The sequence below is a fragment of the Lytechinus variegatus genome, chromosome 13, assembly GCF_018143015.1.
Source record: "Lytechinus variegatus isolate NC3 chromosome 13, Lvar_3.0, whole genome shotgun sequence".
In the NCBI taxonomy this organism is placed as follows: domain Eukaryota; kingdom Metazoa; phylum Echinodermata; class Echinoidea; order Temnopleuroida; family Toxopneustidae; genus Lytechinus; species Lytechinus variegatus.
Window position 1 is genome coordinate 34,689,780 of NC_054752.1, and position 22,064 is coordinate 34,711,843.

Sequence of the window (22,064 nt, forward strand, 5' to 3'; positions counted from 1 at the left end):
ATTAAAATTTTGAAATGTAAAACTACCGTTTAGACAGAAGTGTTTTTTTGCTTGTCAATCAGTTTCCTCGGAAAAAGTTTCCCCCTTGGAAAATCCTGGATCCGCCCCTGGAGTGACTATATTTAGTGCTGCTATTTCTTTGTTTCAACAAAAGAATAACATTTATTTTGCACACCCTAATCCAAAACAATTTCAAAAAGTAGATATGACAGTTATTTGAAAATGTTTACATTTCTTGCTCTTAATCAATCAGGTATTATAATTGAAAAATATAAGTACATTCAACATGATTTAATTGAAGTTAGATTTACTCAATCGAAGCAAGCTAGCAGTAATACGTGAATAATTCGTAAATGTATTTTGAACCCACATAAATCAAGTGAATTAAGTAAATCAAGTAAATTAAAATTTAAAAAATTAAATCTACTGAAAAAATCGAGAATGAATAAATTCTATATTGCTATACATTAATTCAGAGATTTTTTTACAGTGTGGGGACTCGGCCCGGGAGACGATTTTCTTCTCTCTGATAAATTTTATATATTGGATCCACCGGGTGGATCCAGGGGGGGGACATAGCAATCCAGTGACCCCCCCCCCCTTAATAAAAATACCATTAAAACGGAAGTGTACCCCGCCCCCTTTTGAAAGCGATATTATTATTTCTTTTTTCGTTGACAAAATACCTTTATTTTTTGGTTATAAACCCTTCTTTTTGCTCGTAAAATTTTTCACATGGAAAATATTTCCACCCCGATCCATGATTGGACCGGGATCATCTCCAATGGGAAAGCCCCCAGGCACATTAGTGGCCCTATATACCTCACCCCCCCCCCCCCTTTTTTTTAAGTTACAGTCTTCTACTCATCATGATCATAGGCTGTACGAATGAAATGATGAATTCGAAGTTAGTGAAGGTGTCGTCGCGTCGGAGAGATATATATATCTCTCTCTGTAATCACCACTTTTTGACATTGCACCGGAAACCCGTTTGTGTTGCAATAACGTAACGTGAAACCTATTAAACAAAGTTTGGAGTAAGTTCAAACATTCTGAATTTCGCCGCTGGATAGTGAACCACTGGAAGTGAGCCCATTCAGCTCAATATTAAAGAAAGACTGCGTGTGGTAAGATAATGTCTAATTGTGGGCAACTTAAACCACGGGTTTCCTTTTTAGAGACAAAATACCGTCTGTATTTCACTACCGTACCAGTTTGCATGCGAATTTTATTCACACAAAATCAGTACGGAAATCACAATTCTGTGATGCAGTAATTCAACTAGCATATGGAGTAAATCTCTCGTTATTGTGCAAGCTTGTGATCAGTGGTTTGTGACACTGACTTGGAATGACGGTACCGTATGTCTACGTTACACTTACACGTGTTTTGTTGTACTCAAGTTCAAGAAGTGAATCAACAATTTTTGAGAGAAAAATATGACAATACACCAGATGGTGGACTACTGTTTCCAGAAGAAGAAAAAGAATCAATTCAAGTCTTCAACTTCAAGAAGAAACTAGTATTAAAAATTAAAATCATTCAATAAATGTAAAAAAGGAGAGTCAAAGTTGATGTGTGAATTTGTGAACCTGTTTCATCAAAAGAGCAATGCTCTTTGCCTTAGGATTAATTAGGATGGATCAAATTTCAAGCAGCTAGAGCGGTGAATAGAGACTAGCTTTTGTCTATAAATGGTCATGTTTGTTGTTGCCTGTTGTTGGATTGGCATGCATATTCAATTTACTCATCCAGTTGCTTAACCAGCTTTGGAGAGAACCACTACAAAAGCATGTGAAAAATGGGGGTTTCAGTTTCACCCATATTTTTTCATGTTCTTTAATTTATCAATATAAATTCTAATGTATTCCCCCTTTCTTCACCAGGAGTAGGACATGTTTGACTTTTTTTTATCATTTTCTATGCTTCAATGTCAAATTTACCTATTCTTTATAGGTCATCAATATATTTTTACAGCATTTCATGTTCAACCCCCCCCCCCCCTTTCAGGTGATTCTTAGAAATACTCCCTTGAAGGATGGAAATTGATTAGGTTTCTAACCACCTATCACAGGTCTTTCCTTTCAAAAGCAAGCAAAATTATCCCATAAATTGACAGGGAAGATAGTTAAACCATCCCTAATCAAACATGTGTCTTGAAAAATTCTAAAGGCCTCCTATTCAAATAATGCCAACAACATTGACAAGATGAATATGTAAAGAAAGGTAAATTACAGAGACTGGTCACAACCACATTGGGTGATTTCAAGTTCGGTGTTGGCCTTGGTGTTGGTGTTAGTGTTGAAATTTCGATTGCTTCCCCTAGCTCCAAAACTTGAGAGATTGTAAAACTGATCCAGATCACATTATTGACATCTCTGCAACTAGTGAGTGACTTTTCGGGACCATCTTCAGTTTATGTTTGGTGTTATAGTCGTGTAAAAATTGACCCAACACCAACACCAAAAGGTCAACACTGAACTTGAAATCACCCATTGTCTTCATTTGGTCTTATCCCTCACAGTGCAATCCTACTTCTCCGATCAGTTTATCTATACCTTTCGGTCTAATTGCCACTTAGCCTGTTTATCCCTTTGTCTGACTCTGAGTAAGGGTATACTTATTGTGCCTAATAATATATCTATCTGGTCTAACACCTGTGCGTTTATAAGTACATGTAGCTAGATAATTGTTTATTCCATATTGTAATTTAACATTTAAGTAAATATTTAGAGTAAGTAGACATTTTTATTTTTGTTAATGCTCATATATGTACAAATTAATATTTGTTTTTGATCTTGTATTGTTTTTTTCTACACTTACACAAATCAAGGCATTGTACATTTGCCTTCTAAATGATGACAGAATGTCTGACTAATGATTTCTTTTCTGTTTCATTCTAGCCTAGGATGGCAGCCCAAGAAAGATCAGACTATGAAAAAGGAGGGAGACGTGGAGGAGACAGAAACCGCAATAGAGAAGAGAGAACTTCATCAAGCCAAACCAGGACGAATCAAAGAAGTCAGCAACGATCGTCCAGGAATCACGGGCCTGTGTATGATGATGGGTATTACCAACCAGGGCAAGAAAACCAAGGACAAGGGTATTATAGAAGAGATCAAGGTGGTATTGCTAATTATTATGGAGAGAGGAGGAACAATGGAAGGAACCATGACCAGGATTATGCCAGTCAAGGACGAGCAGGGTATGGTGTAGATTACTTCAGTTACAGCCATTATCCAAATGAGCAACATTTCACTGGGGATTACAGGGACAATCAAAGATGGCATGATGACAGGTACAGACCTGATGATAGACAGGGGGTAGCGACCAGTGGAGGCAATCAGCAGGAAGATTGGAGATGGGAGGACAGCCGACATCCTCCGAGAGGTGGTAGAGGGGGTGGTAGAGGAAGAGGGGGCAGAAGGGGTAGACAGCAGTATGGTTCAAAGGGACCGGACAGAGATGCTGCAGGAGAGTTTGATAATCGCGCAGAAGGAAGACGCTATTCTGACAGTCAAGAAGAGTGGGGTAGGGATGGCAATAGGGGCAGGGGGCGGGGAGGGAGACAAAGAGGAAGAGGGAAAGGAAACCGAGAATCAGGAAGATCTCACCATGCAGACAGAGAAATGGATCAATCCAGACCACAAGCAAGAAAGTCAAGAGACTACCCAGACAGAGACTCCTCCGGTGCTGCCACACAAGATAGGAAAGACATTGACAATTACGTGTCCCATATACAAGGTACCCGATGGCAAAATGACAGGGATATTGGACAACAGGATAAAAATCGAAGCAGAAGTAACTCTAATGAGGATTCGAAAAACAGTGACAGAGACAACCCAAGGAACAGATCTGCTCCAAGTCACAGAGGAAAAGGAAACAGTCAAGCAAGTAAGCTGCAGAAGGGGACCAGAAAACCAAAGATATCTAAGGCAGGCAATGCTGAAACTCAGACAGGATCGCTCATTGAACAACTCTCTACAGGGTCTTATGAATGCGCTATTTGTTGCGACCGAGTCAAGGCCCAAGACAGAGTATGGAGCTGTAAGACTTGCTATGTTGTCTTTCATCTAGGATGTATCAAGAAATGGGCTAAAACTCCTGCTGCTTCTGCTGAAGGTAATTTTAAAACATACTTTTTAAGAGAGGCAATGACAAGGAATGATCAATGTGATATTTTATGTACACTGAACTGTGGTAAATGCATTATAGCATCTTTTGGTATGAAGGAAAAGATTTCCTGAAATACGGCAACCCTGTGACTTAATTATGTTTTCAGGCCAGTTTAAGTCTATCCCCATAATTTTGTAAACTTCAGAAAGAGTTGCAATCAATCGCAACTCTAAAAATCATCATAACTTGATTTTCAACCGATCAACAGCGTGCATTAGGGACTTGCGATTGATTTTTTGACTTGCGTTTAAACGCAACTCTTTCTGCAACGGACCCTTGGTCTTGTAAGATTATTACAAGTTAATAGGAAATACAAGGCATCATTGGAAGCATTTTCCATTATTGGTTTAGATTGTGAGACACACCTGTCAGTCTGTCAACTAATGATTTTTCCTTCCAGGATATCCACATCTTGGGTCTGTCACACAAAGGTTAGCGATTAATCGTATGCTTGACTTCTCCGATTAATTGTACATTGTAGTCAATGCAATCAATCATAAAAAGAAATAATGTTGGGCAATGATTGCTGAGCTTTGTGCTACAAGCCTCAGATCTTTCCTTCTGTATATCCTGCAAAGACTCCCAATGTTCTTGTTCCACTTGTCCCCGACAGGAACGGATGGTTGGCAGTGCCCAGCGTGCAGGGGTGTTGAGATCAAGATACCACACGTCTATTACTGCTTCTGTGGAAAGACCAGGGACCCCATGTGGGAACCGGGGGAAACCCCTCACAGCTGCGGAGAGGTGTGTCGTCGGAAGCGCCCCACCTCCTGCCCCCATACCTGTAACATCCTTTGCCACCCTGGTCCGTGCCCGCCGTGTCCATCCAACGTCCAGAAATTATGCAATTGTGGTAAGTGCACCTGAAAGGGCAGAATAGGTTTCAGTCTCTAAAGATATTCCTGAAAAGCAAGTTGTTTGATTCTAAAATGGAACCCATCTCTATAATTACAATATTTGTAATATTGTTATGGTAAAGAAATCATATTGCAGTGGTAATGTGACATTATTATACAATAAATATCAAGATATGGCAATACTATGTAAAAAAGTGTATTTTTTAATCAGTATTGATTATGTTACTTTCAAACAATATTTCCCTATTATCCCCTATCACATTTCAATCATGTGACTCTATTATTTTATCCCCCACTACATATCATGTGAAGATATTATTTTATCCTCACCACATTTCACTTAAAATACATGTATGGCAAGAAGTGGTACTGCCGTGAAGGAGATAGTACATCGTGATTACTAAATACTTTTTCTTTTTTTTGTGATCAGATATAGAGCCAATTTTTAGATGTACTTTACTTTATTTTAATTTTTGCCATATTTTTGATAAACCTAATTGTTTCCATTGTGTTAGGTAAGACCCAGCAAACAGTAAGATGTGGTACTCAGAACGAGATTCGATGTCAAAAGAAATGTGGTAAATTATTGAACTGCGGTCGACATACTTGTGAGGAGATATGCCATAAGGGTCAGTGTAGTCCTTGTGAAGAAAAAATTGTTCAAGGTATGTACTTCTTTTATAAGATGATAATGATCGAGTGTATGTCCTATCTAATATGATTGAGTCCAGTATTTGTGGAAGCGCCGTGGTGTAGCGGTTCAGACTCTCGCCTTGTAATCAGAGGGTCGTGTGTTAGAATTCCACCATGGCCTAGCGTCCTTTGGCAAGGCGTCAATCCACAATTTGCCACTCTCCACCCAGGTATTAAATGGGTACCCGGTAGGATGCGAAAGCCTATGTAGTATGCCTAATATTTGAGTCTTGAAACTCTTGTTGGAATGCTCCCCAGGGAGTGGAGAAGGTGCATACATTGTATGCGGGCATGCAAGGATCCGATGACCGGGGTAACGATATATCTGTAAAGCGCTTAGAGACGTTGTTCCGATGTGTTAAAGGGCTATATAAATACAGAATATTATTATTTATAATTATGTAGGACCATTCCGATATTTGTTTTGATAAACTGGGCGCTGTGGCGTGCGCCTGTAATCCAAGCTGTGGGGAAGTTGCAAATTGATGCAGAGGTTCAAGGTTCGAGCCCTGGTCACGTCTTTCGGATGGTGACGTTAAAGGTCGGTCCCAGACGTAAATAATCATATCTGATTGATACCCGTCTGAAAAAAAATCACAAATACACACAAAATTTTTTTGATAGTTCTGAAAAGCAAATACGAAACAGCAGCCATGACAGAACCACTACCCTACCAAACTTCTCAAATTTGAACAGGTTTCCTAATCCAAATGCAACATTCTGACCAGTGCATAGTATTGTAATATATAGCCCACTGCATGTTAACATATTTTATTCACTATTCAGTACATTCATACTGCAATAATTTATGTTACCAAGTAGCAAAACAAGTTTGGCATATTCTGTGTCTGTTATTCCTTTATAGAATGTTACTGTGGAGGTGCTAGCAGGGAAGTTGATTGTCAACAAGAAGTGTCATCAACCAACACCAAAGGAAGCTATTCTTGTTTGACAGTTTGCAATAAGTGAGTTAATAAAGTCACATGAATTCAAGAGAACGGTATGCATCTGTTTTCATTTTATTCAGATTTTTATATCAATAATTAACACACCCCAATCAACAATTCACTTTTAAATTTTCTTTTTAATAATGGTGGCTACTTATATAGCGCAAAGGTCCACCTTTTGGTACTCATGGCGCTTCAAGAAAATAAACACACACAAATAATAATAGAAAAAGAACAGAATTTTGAATTCTCCTGAATAAACACTTTATTAAACTATTAATGGGAGATCAAATAAGTTTTCAGTCGGGACTTGAATGTTTCTGTTGATGAAATTTGATTTTATACCATCAAAATTACAAGAGTTTTAGAAATGCATTGATCCTTTTGTAATAGTTATAATTGCCAGACCATTCTGACTATGATTTCTCATAGCCTGGTATATCTATGTAAATTAAACAGGACATTTGACAGTTTGACTTTATATATTCATGATAACTTCTGTGGTAGCTTTAGACAATAGTTTACATGTCAGTTTCCTCGAATGAAAGATGTAAGAATGAATTTCAATCACCATAATGGTTTATTGAAAATTTATTCACAGCCAAAGGCTGAATTGCAGAATATTTTACAAAACAAACTTACAAGAATATATGATAATCAATTGCATAATGACACAATGCTTAAGAAATTAAAATATTTAATATTAATATCTTCTCCAAACCACTAATTGTTGGTTCTGTTTATATCATGAGATTGAACACTTTATTTTCTTGTTTTCTAAACACATTTTCAAGACTATTAGACTGTGGTCATCACCACTGTGAGAGCGTGTGCCATGCTGGAGAGTGTGAACCCTGTAGCCGTGATCCTGCCCGTGTAACCCACTGCCCCTGTGGGAAGACCCCTCTCTCCTCCCTGTGTGGGGTAGAGAGGACCTCCTGTACAGACCCCATCCCTACCTGTCTTAATAGGTGTGAGAAAGTCTTCTTGTGCGGTGGAACAGGTATGTTTTCAAAATACATTCAAAGATAAATATATTGACGTTGTAGACCCCTGGGGGTGTTTCACAAAGACTCATTAAGTGTCACTGAAAGTCATGTTCAGTGCACATGATTATTTAAAGCACAATATTATTGATTAATACGCAATAGCACGAGTCCTCATAACATTATTTGTCCAATGTTGTGATGCCTTTTACACAGCACACCATTAGATATTTAAGTGCGACTCTAAAGCCATACTTAGCTTTTTGTGAAACACCCCCTGGTCTGGTTGCAGATAGAGTTGTAAATCTTTCAGTAAAAAAAAAAAAATCACTGACGAGATGCTTGATGAAACACTCCCCTGGGCCCTGTCTTACAAAGAGTTACGATTGATCTGATCAGTGTCAACTATATGGAAATCCATCAATGTCATAATTTTTTTCTTCAAAAAATTTGCACAAAGTACTTTGTGTACAATGAGAAGCACACTGAACTGTCAAAAACACGATGAAAGTATGAGTATACATCATACATGTATCTAGAAAATAATCTGAGTAAACATGCATTTTAGATGTTGACGTTGCTGGCTTTCCATAGTTGTGGTTGATCAGATCAATCACAACTCTTTGTAAGACGGGCCCCAGACCTACAGGTGACATTACCAAAAATTTCTTTGTATGCTATGGTTTAAAATTGATTTATCCCCAACACTCTAAATATATGGACTCTGTGATGTCATGCTGTTAAGACAAGATTTGTTGTTGGGTCAAGCAAATATTTGTTGACATTTAACCTTTGACCTCTGTATTGCACTTTGACAGATAAGCACATCTGTGAGCAGACTTGCCACTCTGGCGCGTGTCCAGCATGTGAGAAGACCACGAACATGAAATGCCGCTGCGGACATCGCTTCGTCGACGTCCCTTGCAAGGATATACAGGAAAGGTCAGAGGTCATTTGCGACAGGAAGTGTACCAGGAAGAAGCATTGTGGGAGACATAAATGTGGTCAGATATGTTGTGTGGTGAGTTTTGCCCTAGACAGTCGAGGCAATCTTGAGGTCACACGGCGTGATCCTCTGTTAGATCTGTAGATCTGAATGGTCTCTGCGTAAACTTGGCATATTCTGAATACTGAAGTCCTTTATCTGAGTTATCATTGTGCAGCGCTTGCTTATCCCTTTGATTGACATTTTGCCATGACGATGCAATTTGCGATTCAAAATGGAGATGATGTACCTCGTAATTTCTGCTAGATTCTATAATTACTGTAAAAACTTGATGATCTCTAATAGATTAGATTGACAGAAGAAGGTTAATGACATAATCATCAAGTTATCCGTATTGACAAAAACATAAATGAAATTATCATGCCCATGAATTAATGATTAATTAATTTGTACAAAGGCATTACTCTTGTACGCTTTATACTTTCCTATTTGTTTTTTCTCTTGATTTTCTTAATCATCACATGCGTGATATTTTTCCTTATTTCTGCTTTTACCTGTCCTCTTAATTAGTATAGAAAAATCTTTAAATTTCCTTGTAAGGAATTTTGGCAAAGGGAAAACATTCATTGTAATGTGTCGAGTTCTTTCCTTGTTATGTAGGAAAATTATTATAGTAAGGTCTGTTGTGAGGTATTACTCTTCTGATGCCATTGTATTCATTGATAGTATGACACATAAAAGCTTAAATGTTCAGGCTTTGTATTTTTGTTAGTCCCATACATACCTTTCCACGTGCAGGGCATGTGATAATCAGCAAAATAGAGTTAATATTGTTTTATAATTCCAAAATGTTAAAGCATACAATCTTAAAATGTATGCATTATCATCAGCATTTCCAGTATCAGTTTGCGTCTAAGAGCATTTCATTTTTCTTGTAGATTAAATCTCAAGACTAAAACCAATTTTTTTATCTTGCTAGGATGCTGATCACCTGTGCTTACAGCAGTGCGGACGCAAGCTCAAGTGTGGCATTCACACTTGTGAGGAACCATGTCATATGGGAAACTGCCCACCTTGTCTCAATGCAAGTAAGTTAGTCTGAACATGCTTTTCATTCTCATGGCATGGTCGTTCTGACTCTCACCTTGTAATCACAGGGTCGAGATTTCGAGTCCCACCTCGAAATAGCTTCCTTTGGCAAGGCATTTATTCACACTCTGCCACTTTCCACCCAGGTGCTTAATGGGTAGGATGGATAAATCATTGTAGCTCTTCTGGTACTCTGCTCCTCAGTGGTGACTTGCATGGAATACTCCCCTGGGAGTGGAGTATGTGCATATTTTCATTTGCGGGAATGACTGATTGAATCCAGTATACTGGGGTAATGATAAATCTGTAAGTTAGATACGTATAATGCATGTCTTAAACACATTACAAATATCAGGGTCCCACAATACAAAGGTTAGCAATCAATCATACACTTGATTTTCACGATTGATTGTACATTGTAGTCAATGGAATTAATCGTAGAAAAATGTTCTACGATCATAGCTAAGTTTGGTGTTGTGGGCCGCTTTTATCATTGGTGTAAACAGTACAAAGATTATTGAAAAAGATAACTGAATGCATGAATAAATTTACAATTTAAAGTTAGTATATGAAAAGAAAAAAAAATTAGAAATAAAAAAAACATGTAGCATTCAGTAAAGTAGAATTGTAACCCATCGCCTTTCTGATACAGGTTTTGATGAACTCACCTGTCACTGTGGCCAGGAGATCCTCTACCCCCCTATCCCCTGCGGTACCCCACCCCCTGAATGCCATCAGCCATGTAACCGTAGGCATGCCTGCCAGCATCCCGTACGTCATCACTGCCACAGCGAGGAGAAGTGCCCACCCTGTGTTGAGCTTACCAGTAAGACATGTATCGGAGGCCATGAGGTAGGTGCTCAAGAATGGTTTGATAACAGGCCCTGTAACTTCAATTCAAATTTTCAAGTCATTTATTTGACATCCTTTAAAAACATATGTACAAGTATGTTAAGATACAACAACAAAAGAGTAAAAGAATTTGAATCGCAGTGTAAGCAATAAAAAATGGTAGAAAACTTAATGATTATAATAATAAACAACATTAATAAAGTGCATAATAGGCATTGTTTCTAAGCATTGGATACATAGACAAAAATAAGTACATGTAAATTGAAGAGTTGAATAGAATTAACAAAATACAAAATGATATCAACTTTAGACTACCGGAAATTAAAGGAAAATGCATGGAGGATAAATTAACTAATCACAAGGAATGATAACCATGAATATTACTGATTTACTACTGGTTAAAAAGGTAGGTTTTCAATTTAGGCTTCAAAATGGAAAGTATTGGAGAGTCACGAATGTTAATCGGGAGAGCATTCCAAAGCCTAGGAGCACATACGGCAAAGGCACCATCACTTTAGCGGGTGTGGTTTTGAGGACTATGAGATAGTTCAAGGAGGACAGATGAGGATGAGCTGAGTCTGAAAACGGGATCGATTCCTTGATTATTGTGTTTGATTCATTATAGAAATTAGCCCCCACAATCAATTGCTAAACAAGGTTCCTTCAGTAGACCGAGTAAAAAAAATTTGCAAAAATTTTGCAAGAATTATTGATGTGAAATATATTGAATTTTTTGTGATTAGTTTACAGGGAAATATGAATTTTGACATCTTTGGCGTGCTAATTGGCATCCCCCTTAGAATTTTTTAATGTGGTTACTTTTATGATTTGATATCTGATTTTGATGAAATTTGAGCTGTTCTGTTTGTTTTGTTTTGTTTGTATTTGTCATTCAGTGTATTCAAATAAAATTGATACTGGGATGGATGTTAAACAATCCTGTGGGCTTTTTGCTTTATTTTTACTGGTGGAGTTTTAGTTTAATAGTTTCTTTGATTTTTGTTGCAGGTCCGCTACAACATTCCGTGCCATGTGCAAGGCATCTCCTGTGGTCGGCCATGTGGTAAGCCACTGCCCTGTGGTTACCACAATTGCCTGAAAACTTGTCATACGGTAAGTGTTTGATTTTGCTCTTCGGACATCTTATTATTGATTAATTTGTACTGGGAATTTAATCGGAGTGGGTAAAATAACAGATTTATGGAAATTCTTGTCATATCGTATTGCAAGATGTGCCAAGATAACAATCATGTAGTCAATTAATAAGTACTGATCATTCTATCATGTTTCATTCAATGATTCTGTGTGAACATTTGAAAATGTCTGCTCTCAGCAATGTTATCATACAATTCATCTGTATATTTAGTTATCATATATCAAAATGTTGTTTGCCAATATTTCATTTTGAACTTCTGTCCTAGTCCATCCATGGTTTAACTTTTGAAAAAGAAGAATATTTAAAATGTAGGAAATCTGACTATTTTTTTATTTGTAAATTTTCATCATACATATCTCTTGATTATGAACTTGGGATTGCTTTTTAACACTACTTGTGTTTTCTGATATACCGTTCCATTACATTTCACGATGAATTCAAACTTTGAAAATGAATAACTTGTAAAATGAATAATCATTTAACCAGATAGTAATGATATGGTAGGAATAGGTCCCGGAAACCTAATTCTTTGTCTCCCAGTAGCATGTTTTAAATTATGTGATGGATTGTTGTTTTATTAAATGTTTTGTTTATAGGGAGAATGTGATCATGAATGCAAGCAACCTTGTAAAGTGATTCATTCAGACAGCAAACATTTATAGTATATCCTCCTATTCTCAATCTTTATAGGGAGAATGTGATCATGAATGCAAGCAACCTTGTAAAGTGATTCATTCAGACCGCAAACATTTATTGTATATCCTCCTATTCTCAATCTTTATAGGGAGAATGTGATCATGAATGCAAGCAACCTTGTAAAGTGATTCATTCAGACAGCAGACATTTATAGTATATCCTCCTATTCTCAATCTTTATAGGGAGAATGTGATCATGAATGCAAGCAACCTTGTAAAGTGATTCATTCAGACAGCAAACATTTATAGTATATCCTCCTATTCTCAATCTTTATAGGGAGAATGTGATCCTGAATGCAAGCAACCTTGTAAAGTGATCCGTCCAGATTGTGGTCATCCATGTGGGGTGACCTGTCATGTTGGATGGCCTTGCCCACAGATTACATGTAAATCAAAGGTAAGACTTGGTGTGGTGAAGACCAAGGAACAAAGAGGTCAGCAACACTTTGCAGTATTGCTTTTAGGAAGGTCCTCTCCATTCATATTTTGTGACCACTCTAAGCTTCGCCCCTCACTCAGAGAACATTATAGTAGATTGTAGAGTTGATTTTTTTGTTTGTTCAATTTTACTCTTTTTTATGAATGATAAAAAATCCGGGACATAATGTTAGATAATAGTATCAGAATGTTACTGTATTTTGAAAAAAAGGTAAAACAAAAGGTAATCATGATTTTATATATAGACTGATGACAATGTTTTTTGTTTTTCTGCTAAATTTCGCTGCCCCTACCAAGTCTACACAAGCCAACACCAGAGCCAAGACCCTGATCTTCAGGCCTGACCGCGCCAAAACTTCTCCGGTCACATATCAATGTGCGCGTACTGCATGAATAACTGCGCTGGCCGCGCCGTACTGGCAAGATTATCTCAACGCGACTCTACCTAGCTAGATATGGACTTGAAGGAAATGGACTTGGTCTATCATTATTGTGGCGCTAAGGCAGCTGAGCAACGATTAATAATCAAGGTTAGAATATCAATTTTCACTTCCAGTGTATGTTGGAATCTGAAAATATGAATACAGTATTCAATATCCACAAATCCAACCCAGCTATTTGTGATCCATCAGGCAGAGATCGACAGCCACTGCACTTTAGCCATGTCCTGGCCGAATCTATTGTTAGACCCAAACATTAGACCGAAATTATTTGCTCTGGTATCGTGTCATGATGAGTCTCGACTTATGAACTTTCAAGGGGCCAACATCTATGTCACAGCTACTATTTTCATTCTATAATTTTACGCAAATTTTTGTTAGCATGCGTGCAGAAATTCAGATACCAGCCAACTGAGTACCTGTGGTCGCACCGGCCGACCTACCGGGACGCTGGCCGGGCCAGGTGTGGTCAAACCACCGGCGCTGGGTTGTGTAGATGCATTAAGGTGGTGCAGCAAAATTTAGATGAAGAATGTATCAACCTCACATATCTTTGTTATCATAATTGATATGCAAAGTCATATAATCTTAATCATCACCATGTAATATTTTCGGAAAATACAGATCTAAATATATCATATTTCTAAGCATGATATATTGTATGTAAACACTTTTCAAGCAAAAATGTTGAAAAAGAGGAAATGAAAAAAAAAAAACTGTGCAATCTACTATAATGGTTCTCTGAGTGAGGGGCTGAGATTAAGAGCGGTCAAAAAAGGAGGTTGGCTAAATCGGGGTGAAATTAGCTGATTGGTGTATTTGATAACAATTCAATCCTGATTACTGAAGATTTTTTAAAAATCAGTTCTATAATTTAGTGATGATTTTATTTTCAAAATGTAGTACCTCATTATTCCATTGTTTATATATTTTTGTCTTTCTATCATTTGAATGTAGTATTGTCATATTCTGTTAATCAACCTCTATTTTGCTATTAATCCCTGAGTGTATTGTGTCAGTTCATGGTTTCGTTGGCATGCCTACCAAACTACACGCGTATTTCAATTGTATGCACGTATCGAGTGGACAACACTGCTGTGTGTTGCTGCCCTCTACCTTCGTTGGTGAAGATCCTTTCACACAAATTTCTTATACCACCTAGCGTAATGCTGAAAACATAATGTGTGAATTTGTGGCATGGAGATAAATTTTGAAGGAAAAAAAAATGTGCTTCACCCTTTTGTGACCGCAGTCTTTCTGCTAGCGTTGCCATAGCATACTGCATGGTTTTCATCTTCAAGCTCCAATGGAGAATGGGAGCATTAGCGAATTTAGTTCGAACTGTTGACTTCAGCTTAATGTTCTTATCCGATCTGGGGGTTTAACACAAAGCTTTTCAATTGTGATGATCGTTGAGCTAAAGTTTATGATTGAACACAGTGATCATTATATCATGTGTTTCATGAAATACGGCTGATATTTCCTGCTTGATTTCATGTCAAATTTTAGTTGTACAAACGTACGAGTTGCCATCCTAATCATTTTGATTAATAGGTCACTGTGAAGTGTCCCTGCGGAAGAAGAGTACAGATGATGGAATGCCAGGCTAGTGGTAGTGATGGCATTAACAAGGCTTTACAGAAGTAGGTATTCAAATATTGTGTCAGAAAATGAAAAATATAGATGTTAAATTAAATTCACTATAAAGAGATGAATGAAGTTTTGTCATGAAGAGATATTGTTGCAGGCATTGAAGTGATTAAATTAATGATAGTGGTGGTGATGACGGTGGTGGTGATAGTGATGATGGTGATGATGATGTGTTGATAATGACGATGATGATGGTGATGATCATGATGACGATGGTGATGTGTTGATGATGGTGATGATGATGATGGTGACGATGATGATGATGATGATGATGATGATGATGATGATGATGCTGATGATGATGATGATGCTGATGATGATGACGACGATGATGATGATGCTGATGATGATGATGATGACGATGGTGGTGGTATTATCGGTATCATGATTATCATAGTGAAGAAAATAATAATGATATTTATGACAATAATCATAGTTGATGATCTCCCAATTCCTCATACACACAGGTTGACGGTGTCTAAGCTAGCGGGTAAGATCCAGACATTACAGCGTAATGAAGATATTGATATCAGTGAGCTCACGGGTGCCAAGGGATCTAACAAGGCTAGCAGGTACGTCTATCTCATTCAAATATCTTTCTGTCTAACAATATTATGCAGAGCTCTGATATCAAAGAATAAGTAGAGCGTTACAAAAGATATGTTGGGGGGGGTATTCTTTTGTCATTTTTTGTGATCAGATATATGAAAGCTTTTTTTGTGTGTGTGTGTGTTTTTTTTTTTCTGTGTGCAGTAGGACCTTGCATGTTATGGCATATCATAAACTGTGCGTGCACGCAGTACACACAAAATGGAGATTATTTTTTTAAAGAAAAATTATAATAGATAAATCTATATAAATATGAAAAAAAAAATACATTAGGTTCATTTGGCATATTTTTATTTTCAAAATTGAATAAAAAATAAAAGTCCTTTTACAAGGGTCTTCGTGTTATGACTGAATAGAAATTGTCCTTTGCCTAGCTTTATTACCGTTTTATTGTTGTAAATTTTGGGATAATATTTAGTTCTTCTCATGAGATTGAAATAAGGACAAAACTTATCACCATAACAATGATATTGTATTTAATGTGTGGTTCCATCAATGAATGAGCAGTAGAACGCATCTTGGCCCCGTCTTACAAAGAGTTACAATTGATCCGATCAATCGCAACTATGGACGACCAGCACCGTCAACATCTATTATGCATGTTTGTTCAACATATTTTCTAGCTATGATGTATATTCATGCATTCATTGTTTTCTTGAAAATTCACTGTGCTTCTCTTTGCATACAAAGGACATTATGCAAATTTTTCGTAGAAAAAAATTATGAAACTGATGGATTTCAAAAGAGTTACGATTGATTGGATCAATCGTAACTCCTCGTAATACAGGGCCCTGATGTTATCTGTCACCTGTTGCAGAAAGAGTTATGATCAAACACAACTTTAAAAAATATTGAATATATCTTTATATTCAATCAATCAGAAGCCAAAGATGTGGATTTGATTTTCTTAGTTATCTCATTTTAAAATTTTCTTTTCCATTTTTCAGGCTTATGTGTGATGAAGAGTGTTCACTACAAGAAAGAAATAAGTGAGTATTCATATCATGGGCCCATTGTACAAAGAGTTACAATTGATCCAATCAATTGTAACTCTTTGTACAACGGGGCCCATCTCTCTATTTTTGCATAAATTATATCATCTTGTATTTTCTTGTAAATGATTTATAGTAAATTCGCCATTCAAGGGGAATTCCAAACAAAGTATGGAATCAGAAAACACCTTGTCTTCCTCTTATGCTTGACTTGCTCCTATTTCTATACCTCATCCAGTATTCATATTTAAATTGACAAACAAACATGATGCCTACAAATTTTGTTAATTCATTATGATATTGTATAGTTATCTTCTCTTGAATGTTCTATAAATTTAATTTTGACAAACTGGTCCTGGATACATGTAGCTTGGGGGACCCTTGGTCTTAGTTATCAAGTCCTAGACCCAGGCAGGTAAAGCTACTGGTACCCACCATGATTCTGTTTTTATTCATATATTGTTAAATCATTATTGTATGTATTGTAATTGTCAAATGGATAATGAATAGATAAGTAAAAAGAATAATAATGTTGGAAGTACTGTGATACGTTTCTTTTAAGGGCAATAGTTTTTTATATTTCCCAGATAAAGAGACATCAATATTATTTTATTACCTGCAGCTGTATATCATATATAATTCATGACAAAAATACATCTTTAAATCCTGTGATTTTGTGGGAAATGTTAACAGATTGCTAATACCAGACTTTTTTAGAGACAATAGAAATCCATGAGTATCACTGTATGTTAAGGGCTCAGCCAATTAGATTGTAGCAGTGAATAAGAGGGCAGATATTATTTTGCTTTGTTTGGTAAAGAACGGAGCAACGTGACAGAGATAATGATTGTATGTTATGAGAATAAGGATGATGATATAAAAACAGTGTACATTGTAGTTGAATATAGAATAGTATAACCGTTTGTATAAATGTGCAATGATTAGATATTGGAATCTTATTGCTAAATGTTTACTTCTTTTCTTTATTCAGACGTCTTGCTGTCGCATTGCAGATCAAGAACCCTGAAATGAGTGCAAGCAATAATACAACTCAGTATGGTGATTTTCTAAAAGAACAAGCGAGGTAACTCTAATATATTCAATATTTCCAGATATGCCTATTGTTCCCTCTTTGTAGTATTTTATTATGTGGTTTAATCCAAATACCAGTGCAAGTTATGTGAAAGATGTTTTTTTCCACAAAAAAATGGATTATACATGTCTACTGGAGAAAATTTTATGAAACAAAATAACTGTTTTACCTCCCAAAATACCCTTTTTAGAGTCCTAAAATTTTCTGTATAGGAATGACATCCATTTATTTTGAATTTCACTGATATAGTACTTTGATATTTATTATTCTTGCTCTCTTACTGAAGATGATTTATTTTTTCTCTTGAATAGGAAGCATCCAGGCTTTGTTGCTGCGATAGAGAAGGAGTTTGCTGCGTTGGTCGTGTCTGCTCAAAGTGTAAGAAAGTCTATCAATTACTTTAGATACGTGTTCTTGTCTTTGTGCAGATGAATTATAAGTTTGATGTTGACCTCAGGGGTCCGTTGAAGATTTGCATTTAAACGCAAGTAAAAAAATCAATCGCAGGTCCCATATGCGCGCTGTTGATTGGTTGAAAATCAAGTTGTGCATGATTTTTAGAGTTGCTATTGATTGCAACTCTTTCTGCAACGGGCCCCAGGTCTCTTACAGGGAGATACTTTTGAATTCAACTTGAACAAATCATTCAGGGAAGGGGCGGCGTCTTTTGCAAAGATTATACTGAAACTAAATGTTGCTCGTAAAGTTTGTATGTTAGCCCTTTCTAAAACATTCCTTTCAAAAGGGGTATTGTATTAACATGCATTTTGTATGAGCTCTGTATATTTTATATTAGCTTCATATATCTGGCGCTGCACAGCAGCTGCCGGGCCCACGATCAATTGGGCAAAGCAAACTTTTGGAGTATTTTATTTATTTCATGTCTATTTCGAATAATAAAATATGGATTTTCATCTTTCCATTTTTTAAATCTTTTTTTCATCATTTTCATATAGTAGAACATTTGACATGTCATGAGATGGAGTATAGATTTGATATCAAAAACTCCCTTTTGATCTTAGGGAGATTTAGCACCTTATTCTAATGAACTGATAAACTGGGCATGGTGGTTCAGTGGTAGAGTGTCCGCCTTATGAATGGGAGGCTCTGGGTTTGATCCTTGGCAGAGTCATACAATAAACTTATAAAAATGAGACCTTCTTCCTTGCTAGGCACTCAGCATTTAGATTGGAGAAGGTTAATAATAACATCCATGTATTTATGTTATGCAGGGCCTGCTGGTAGAGCAGTATCCTAACATGAAGTGGCTACCATGGGTTAATAACATTAGTATTTGGATGATCTTTGTTGGTTTGCATGGTGGAGTTTATAACGTGGAGAAGGTTTACAGTTCACCATGTGTAATATGAAGAAGGGAAAGGAAATACAGGCAGAAAATCGAAATTGAAAGACGAGAAAGGAGGAAATTAGAGGTATTCTTTTCTTGAGTTTCGAGCAGGTTGACTGTCGGACAGTCAACTTGCCCGAAACGTCAAGTAACCTCTCTTCATTTCAACCTGCTACTACTCAAATCATCGCTACTCAAGCCATATTCAGCTCATTTCATCTGGTTTACAGTCCTTTTCAGGACTTCGCTCACTTTCAAGAAAAGAATACCTCTAATTTCCTCTTTTAATCCTTTCTCTTTCCATTTCATGTTTCCGCCTGTATTTCTTTTCCTTTCTTCATATTACACATGGTGAACCGTAAACCTTCTCCCCGTTATAAACATTAATATTATTGTTATAAATTTTTATCATTCCTCACTTTTATCTCTCCAGTCCAAGCAGGCAAGTAGAAGCCATGCCTTCCCATCCATGATCAAGAACCACCGTCGTATCATCCATGAGCTATCTGAATTCTACGGCTGTGAATCAGAAAGCTATGATGAAGAACCGAAGAGGAATGTTGTTACTACAGCAAGAAAGTAAGTGGTATTGTATTTCGTTGTCATTCAGTGTGTCAAACAGAAAATTATTTGTTAAAGGAAACCAAAATCCAAGAAGAGAAACAATCTTATTGGATAGAGTAAAATGAGAGGAACAATTTAGAAAAAGTTTCATCAAAATCAGTGATGAAATAAGCAAGTTATGGACGTTTAGGAAAATCTTGTACTTTCTATGGGAATCCTGAAATTGGCAAACATGCTTCAAAATGGCTGATTTTGTGGATAACTCTCCATTTGTTTCGTACATAAATTTTCAGATATTTCAAATTGCATCATGCCTCCTGAGCACTACATATGTCATGGGAAAATATAATTCACACCACATATGTCAGAGTCAGGAGGAGATAACGTGAAATGAGTAAAATAAATGGGAAATTCTGAAAATTAAGTCCAACACCTATTTTTGTAAATTCTCTTTTTTTTCTCTCATTTTTTATCCATGGTAGTAATGTGAACTAGGAAAGCAATCATTTTAGGCAGATACCCAATGTAGCAGGTCAGATGTCCATACTTAATGATATTGTTATCTCACGTTGTTGAAACCTACTAAATCTAGATAAAAAGCTGTTATTCTTACAATTTGTTGTGGTTTCAAAGACATTCTCTCAGAATAATTGCTCACTGCAACTTTTCAGGGTTTAAACTAACTCCAACTTCGTTTTTCTGGCTTGTTGATTACACCTTGAGAATGTCACTCTATTGTTAAGGTACCAAAGTTTCATGCTGTACATAGCTTTTAATCCTCACATAGGAAAACTAAATCCTGTATTCCTGGCTTGTTTTTCACACCGTAATAAGTAATTGTAAATCACTTAGTTTGAAGAAATCAGTGTTTTAGTTAGAAGGAATCAATGTTCTATGCCAAGCATGACATCAACAGGTATGACCTAGAGAGAGAGAGAGAGAGTGAAACCCAATGCCATTGCTTTTAATCCACATAGAGGAAACTCCTCCCTCATTTCCTTTCTTATGGATAAGAAGAATGTTAAATATTCCAGTTTGAAGGAAAACTGTGTTTCATGCTCTTGTTTTTAAACTCCACTGTCATATTCTTGGGTATTGTTTTATTTTGTAGGAACCGATGTTTCATGCCTAACATGACATTGACAGCAATGATACAGAGAGAGCTAAATCCAAGAGCACCACTTCCTATACCTCACGGCAGTCAAGAAAATAAACTCAGGTAAAAAAAAAAATGTTCAAATAACTCTCCTTACCTACGAGCCCTGCTTCTCATATGTCACGGCATCAAAGAAGACATTTAAACTTCTTAATTTTGTGAGATCAAAATGTTCCTTCATTCCTACCAAGTCAGGATTTTTTTTCACTATGCTATGGGGGGAGGGGGGCTGGGCTGGGCTATTTGTAAGTATGAAAATGTGTTACTTCGTAACCACTTTCTCCAATATTGAAAATTCAATCTCATATGATTTGCTGGAATTTATAAAGAAAAGTCTTGTACTGTTATGGCAACAGTTTTTTGTGATGCATAGTTTTCATAAAAACTGTCTAGGGGATTGATTCCGATACCTTACTCCCCCCCCCACCCCAAAAAATGTGAATTAATACAAATTAATAGGATGTATTTGGTTATTTTACTTTTCATCATGCAATTTTCATCCAGAAGAACCTGTTTGATTTCTCATACAGTTCTGTTTAAATATTCAATGTAGTCCATTCTCGTTTAGATATTGTAGATATTCATGAGAAGAAAGAATGGTATATATATAATCCGTAACTCTCTTTTTCTTTCTTTTTCCAGATCTGCTGCAAAGGCAATCAAACTTTCCACTGACGTCGTCTCATCTAGTAAGACAAAGAAGGAAAAGGTTATTGACTACTTTGACATGACTAGTTAGCTTTTACCCAGCTTTTAAGTGAATGAGAACCAAGATACTGCCTCAAGTCATCATTCAACAAGTAAAAAGGCAAAATGACATTAAAAAACGATACCAAATACTTCAAAAAAGTATATTTTTCCATAATATCAGCCGTGTTTCCCTTTTACTTTCCAAACTAGGAAGTGTGAAAATTTGTCAGTATCTACAGGTATTTTGCAGATTTCACTGATATATTTTGTTAATAGTTATATTTTTTTCTTCAAATGCAATTCTGGTGTTAACTGATATTATTTATGTTTTGGGCTGTTCAAAAGTTTCTTAATATTTGTTGTGATATTGGACAAAAGGGATGTCTGTGTCGTAAGAGATATTGCACAAAATTTTACAAAACAGTACACCAACTTGGTGCTATGGCCTTAAATCTTAACTTGTTTTAATTGATAATGTACATTGATGGGAGTACTCTGGTCAACACGACCAATTTCCCATTCCCAATCTTTTAAAGGAAGTTTATTTTCTGGCATATTTGGCATTCAGATACCCTTTATTTTTTTTTCTGTAGCTTTTATTCTTCCTTCCAATCCCATGTTTACCATCTTAGTTTTATAATGTATGTGCTGTAAGTTATCTGCCTATTTATATACTGTCACGTTAGC

General features: G+C 36.5%; 1 protein-coding gene across 2 annotated transcripts; it reads left to right on the forward strand.

The window, feature by feature from the left end:
• The first annotated feature begins 924 nt into the window (after positions 1-924).
• Positions 925-21,519, forward strand: LOC121426560 (transcriptional repressor NF-X1-like). 2 transcript variants are annotated; one of them, XM_041622909.1, is made up of 19 exons: positions 925-1,127; positions 2,904-4,122; positions 4,790-5,029; positions 5,549-5,698; positions 6,592-6,691; positions 7,468-7,676; positions 8,478-8,680; positions 9,585-9,693; positions 10,347-10,546; positions 11,555-11,659; positions 12,675-12,794; positions 14,830-14,918; positions 15,393-15,497; positions 16,482-16,523; positions 17,518-17,610; positions 17,931-17,997; positions 19,401-19,546; positions 20,643-20,750; positions 21,330-21,519. In XM_041622909.1, the coding sequence occupies exons 2-19, from the start codon at positions 2,910-2,912 to the stop codon at positions 21,424-21,426; spliced, it is 3,396 nt and encodes a 1,131-aa protein (XP_041478843.1). In that variant the 5' UTR covers positions 925-1,127; positions 2,904-2,909; the 3' UTR covers positions 21,427-21,519. The 2 variants fall into 2 exon arrangements, with proteins under 2 accessions (XP_041478843.1, XP_041478842.1); XM_041622908.1 differs by having other exon boundaries at positions 2,909-4,122.
• The last annotated feature ends 545 nt before the right edge of the window (positions 21,520-22,064 follow it).

Excerpts from the sequence above, each read along its gene's own strand:
- LOC121426560 (XM_041622909.1), top strand. The coding sequence starts at position 2,910 with ATGGCAGCCCAAGAAAGATCAGACTATGAAAAAGGAGGGAGACGTGGA. Across the intron at positions 7,677-8,477 it reads CTTCTTGTGCGGTGGAACAG|ATAAGCACATCTGTGAGCAG; the intron begins GTATGTTTTCAA and ends GCACTTTGACAG. Across the intron at positions 11,660-12,674 it reads GCCTGAAAACTTGTCATACG|GGAGAATGTGATCCTGAATG; the intron begins GTAAGTGTTTGA and ends CAATCTTTATAG.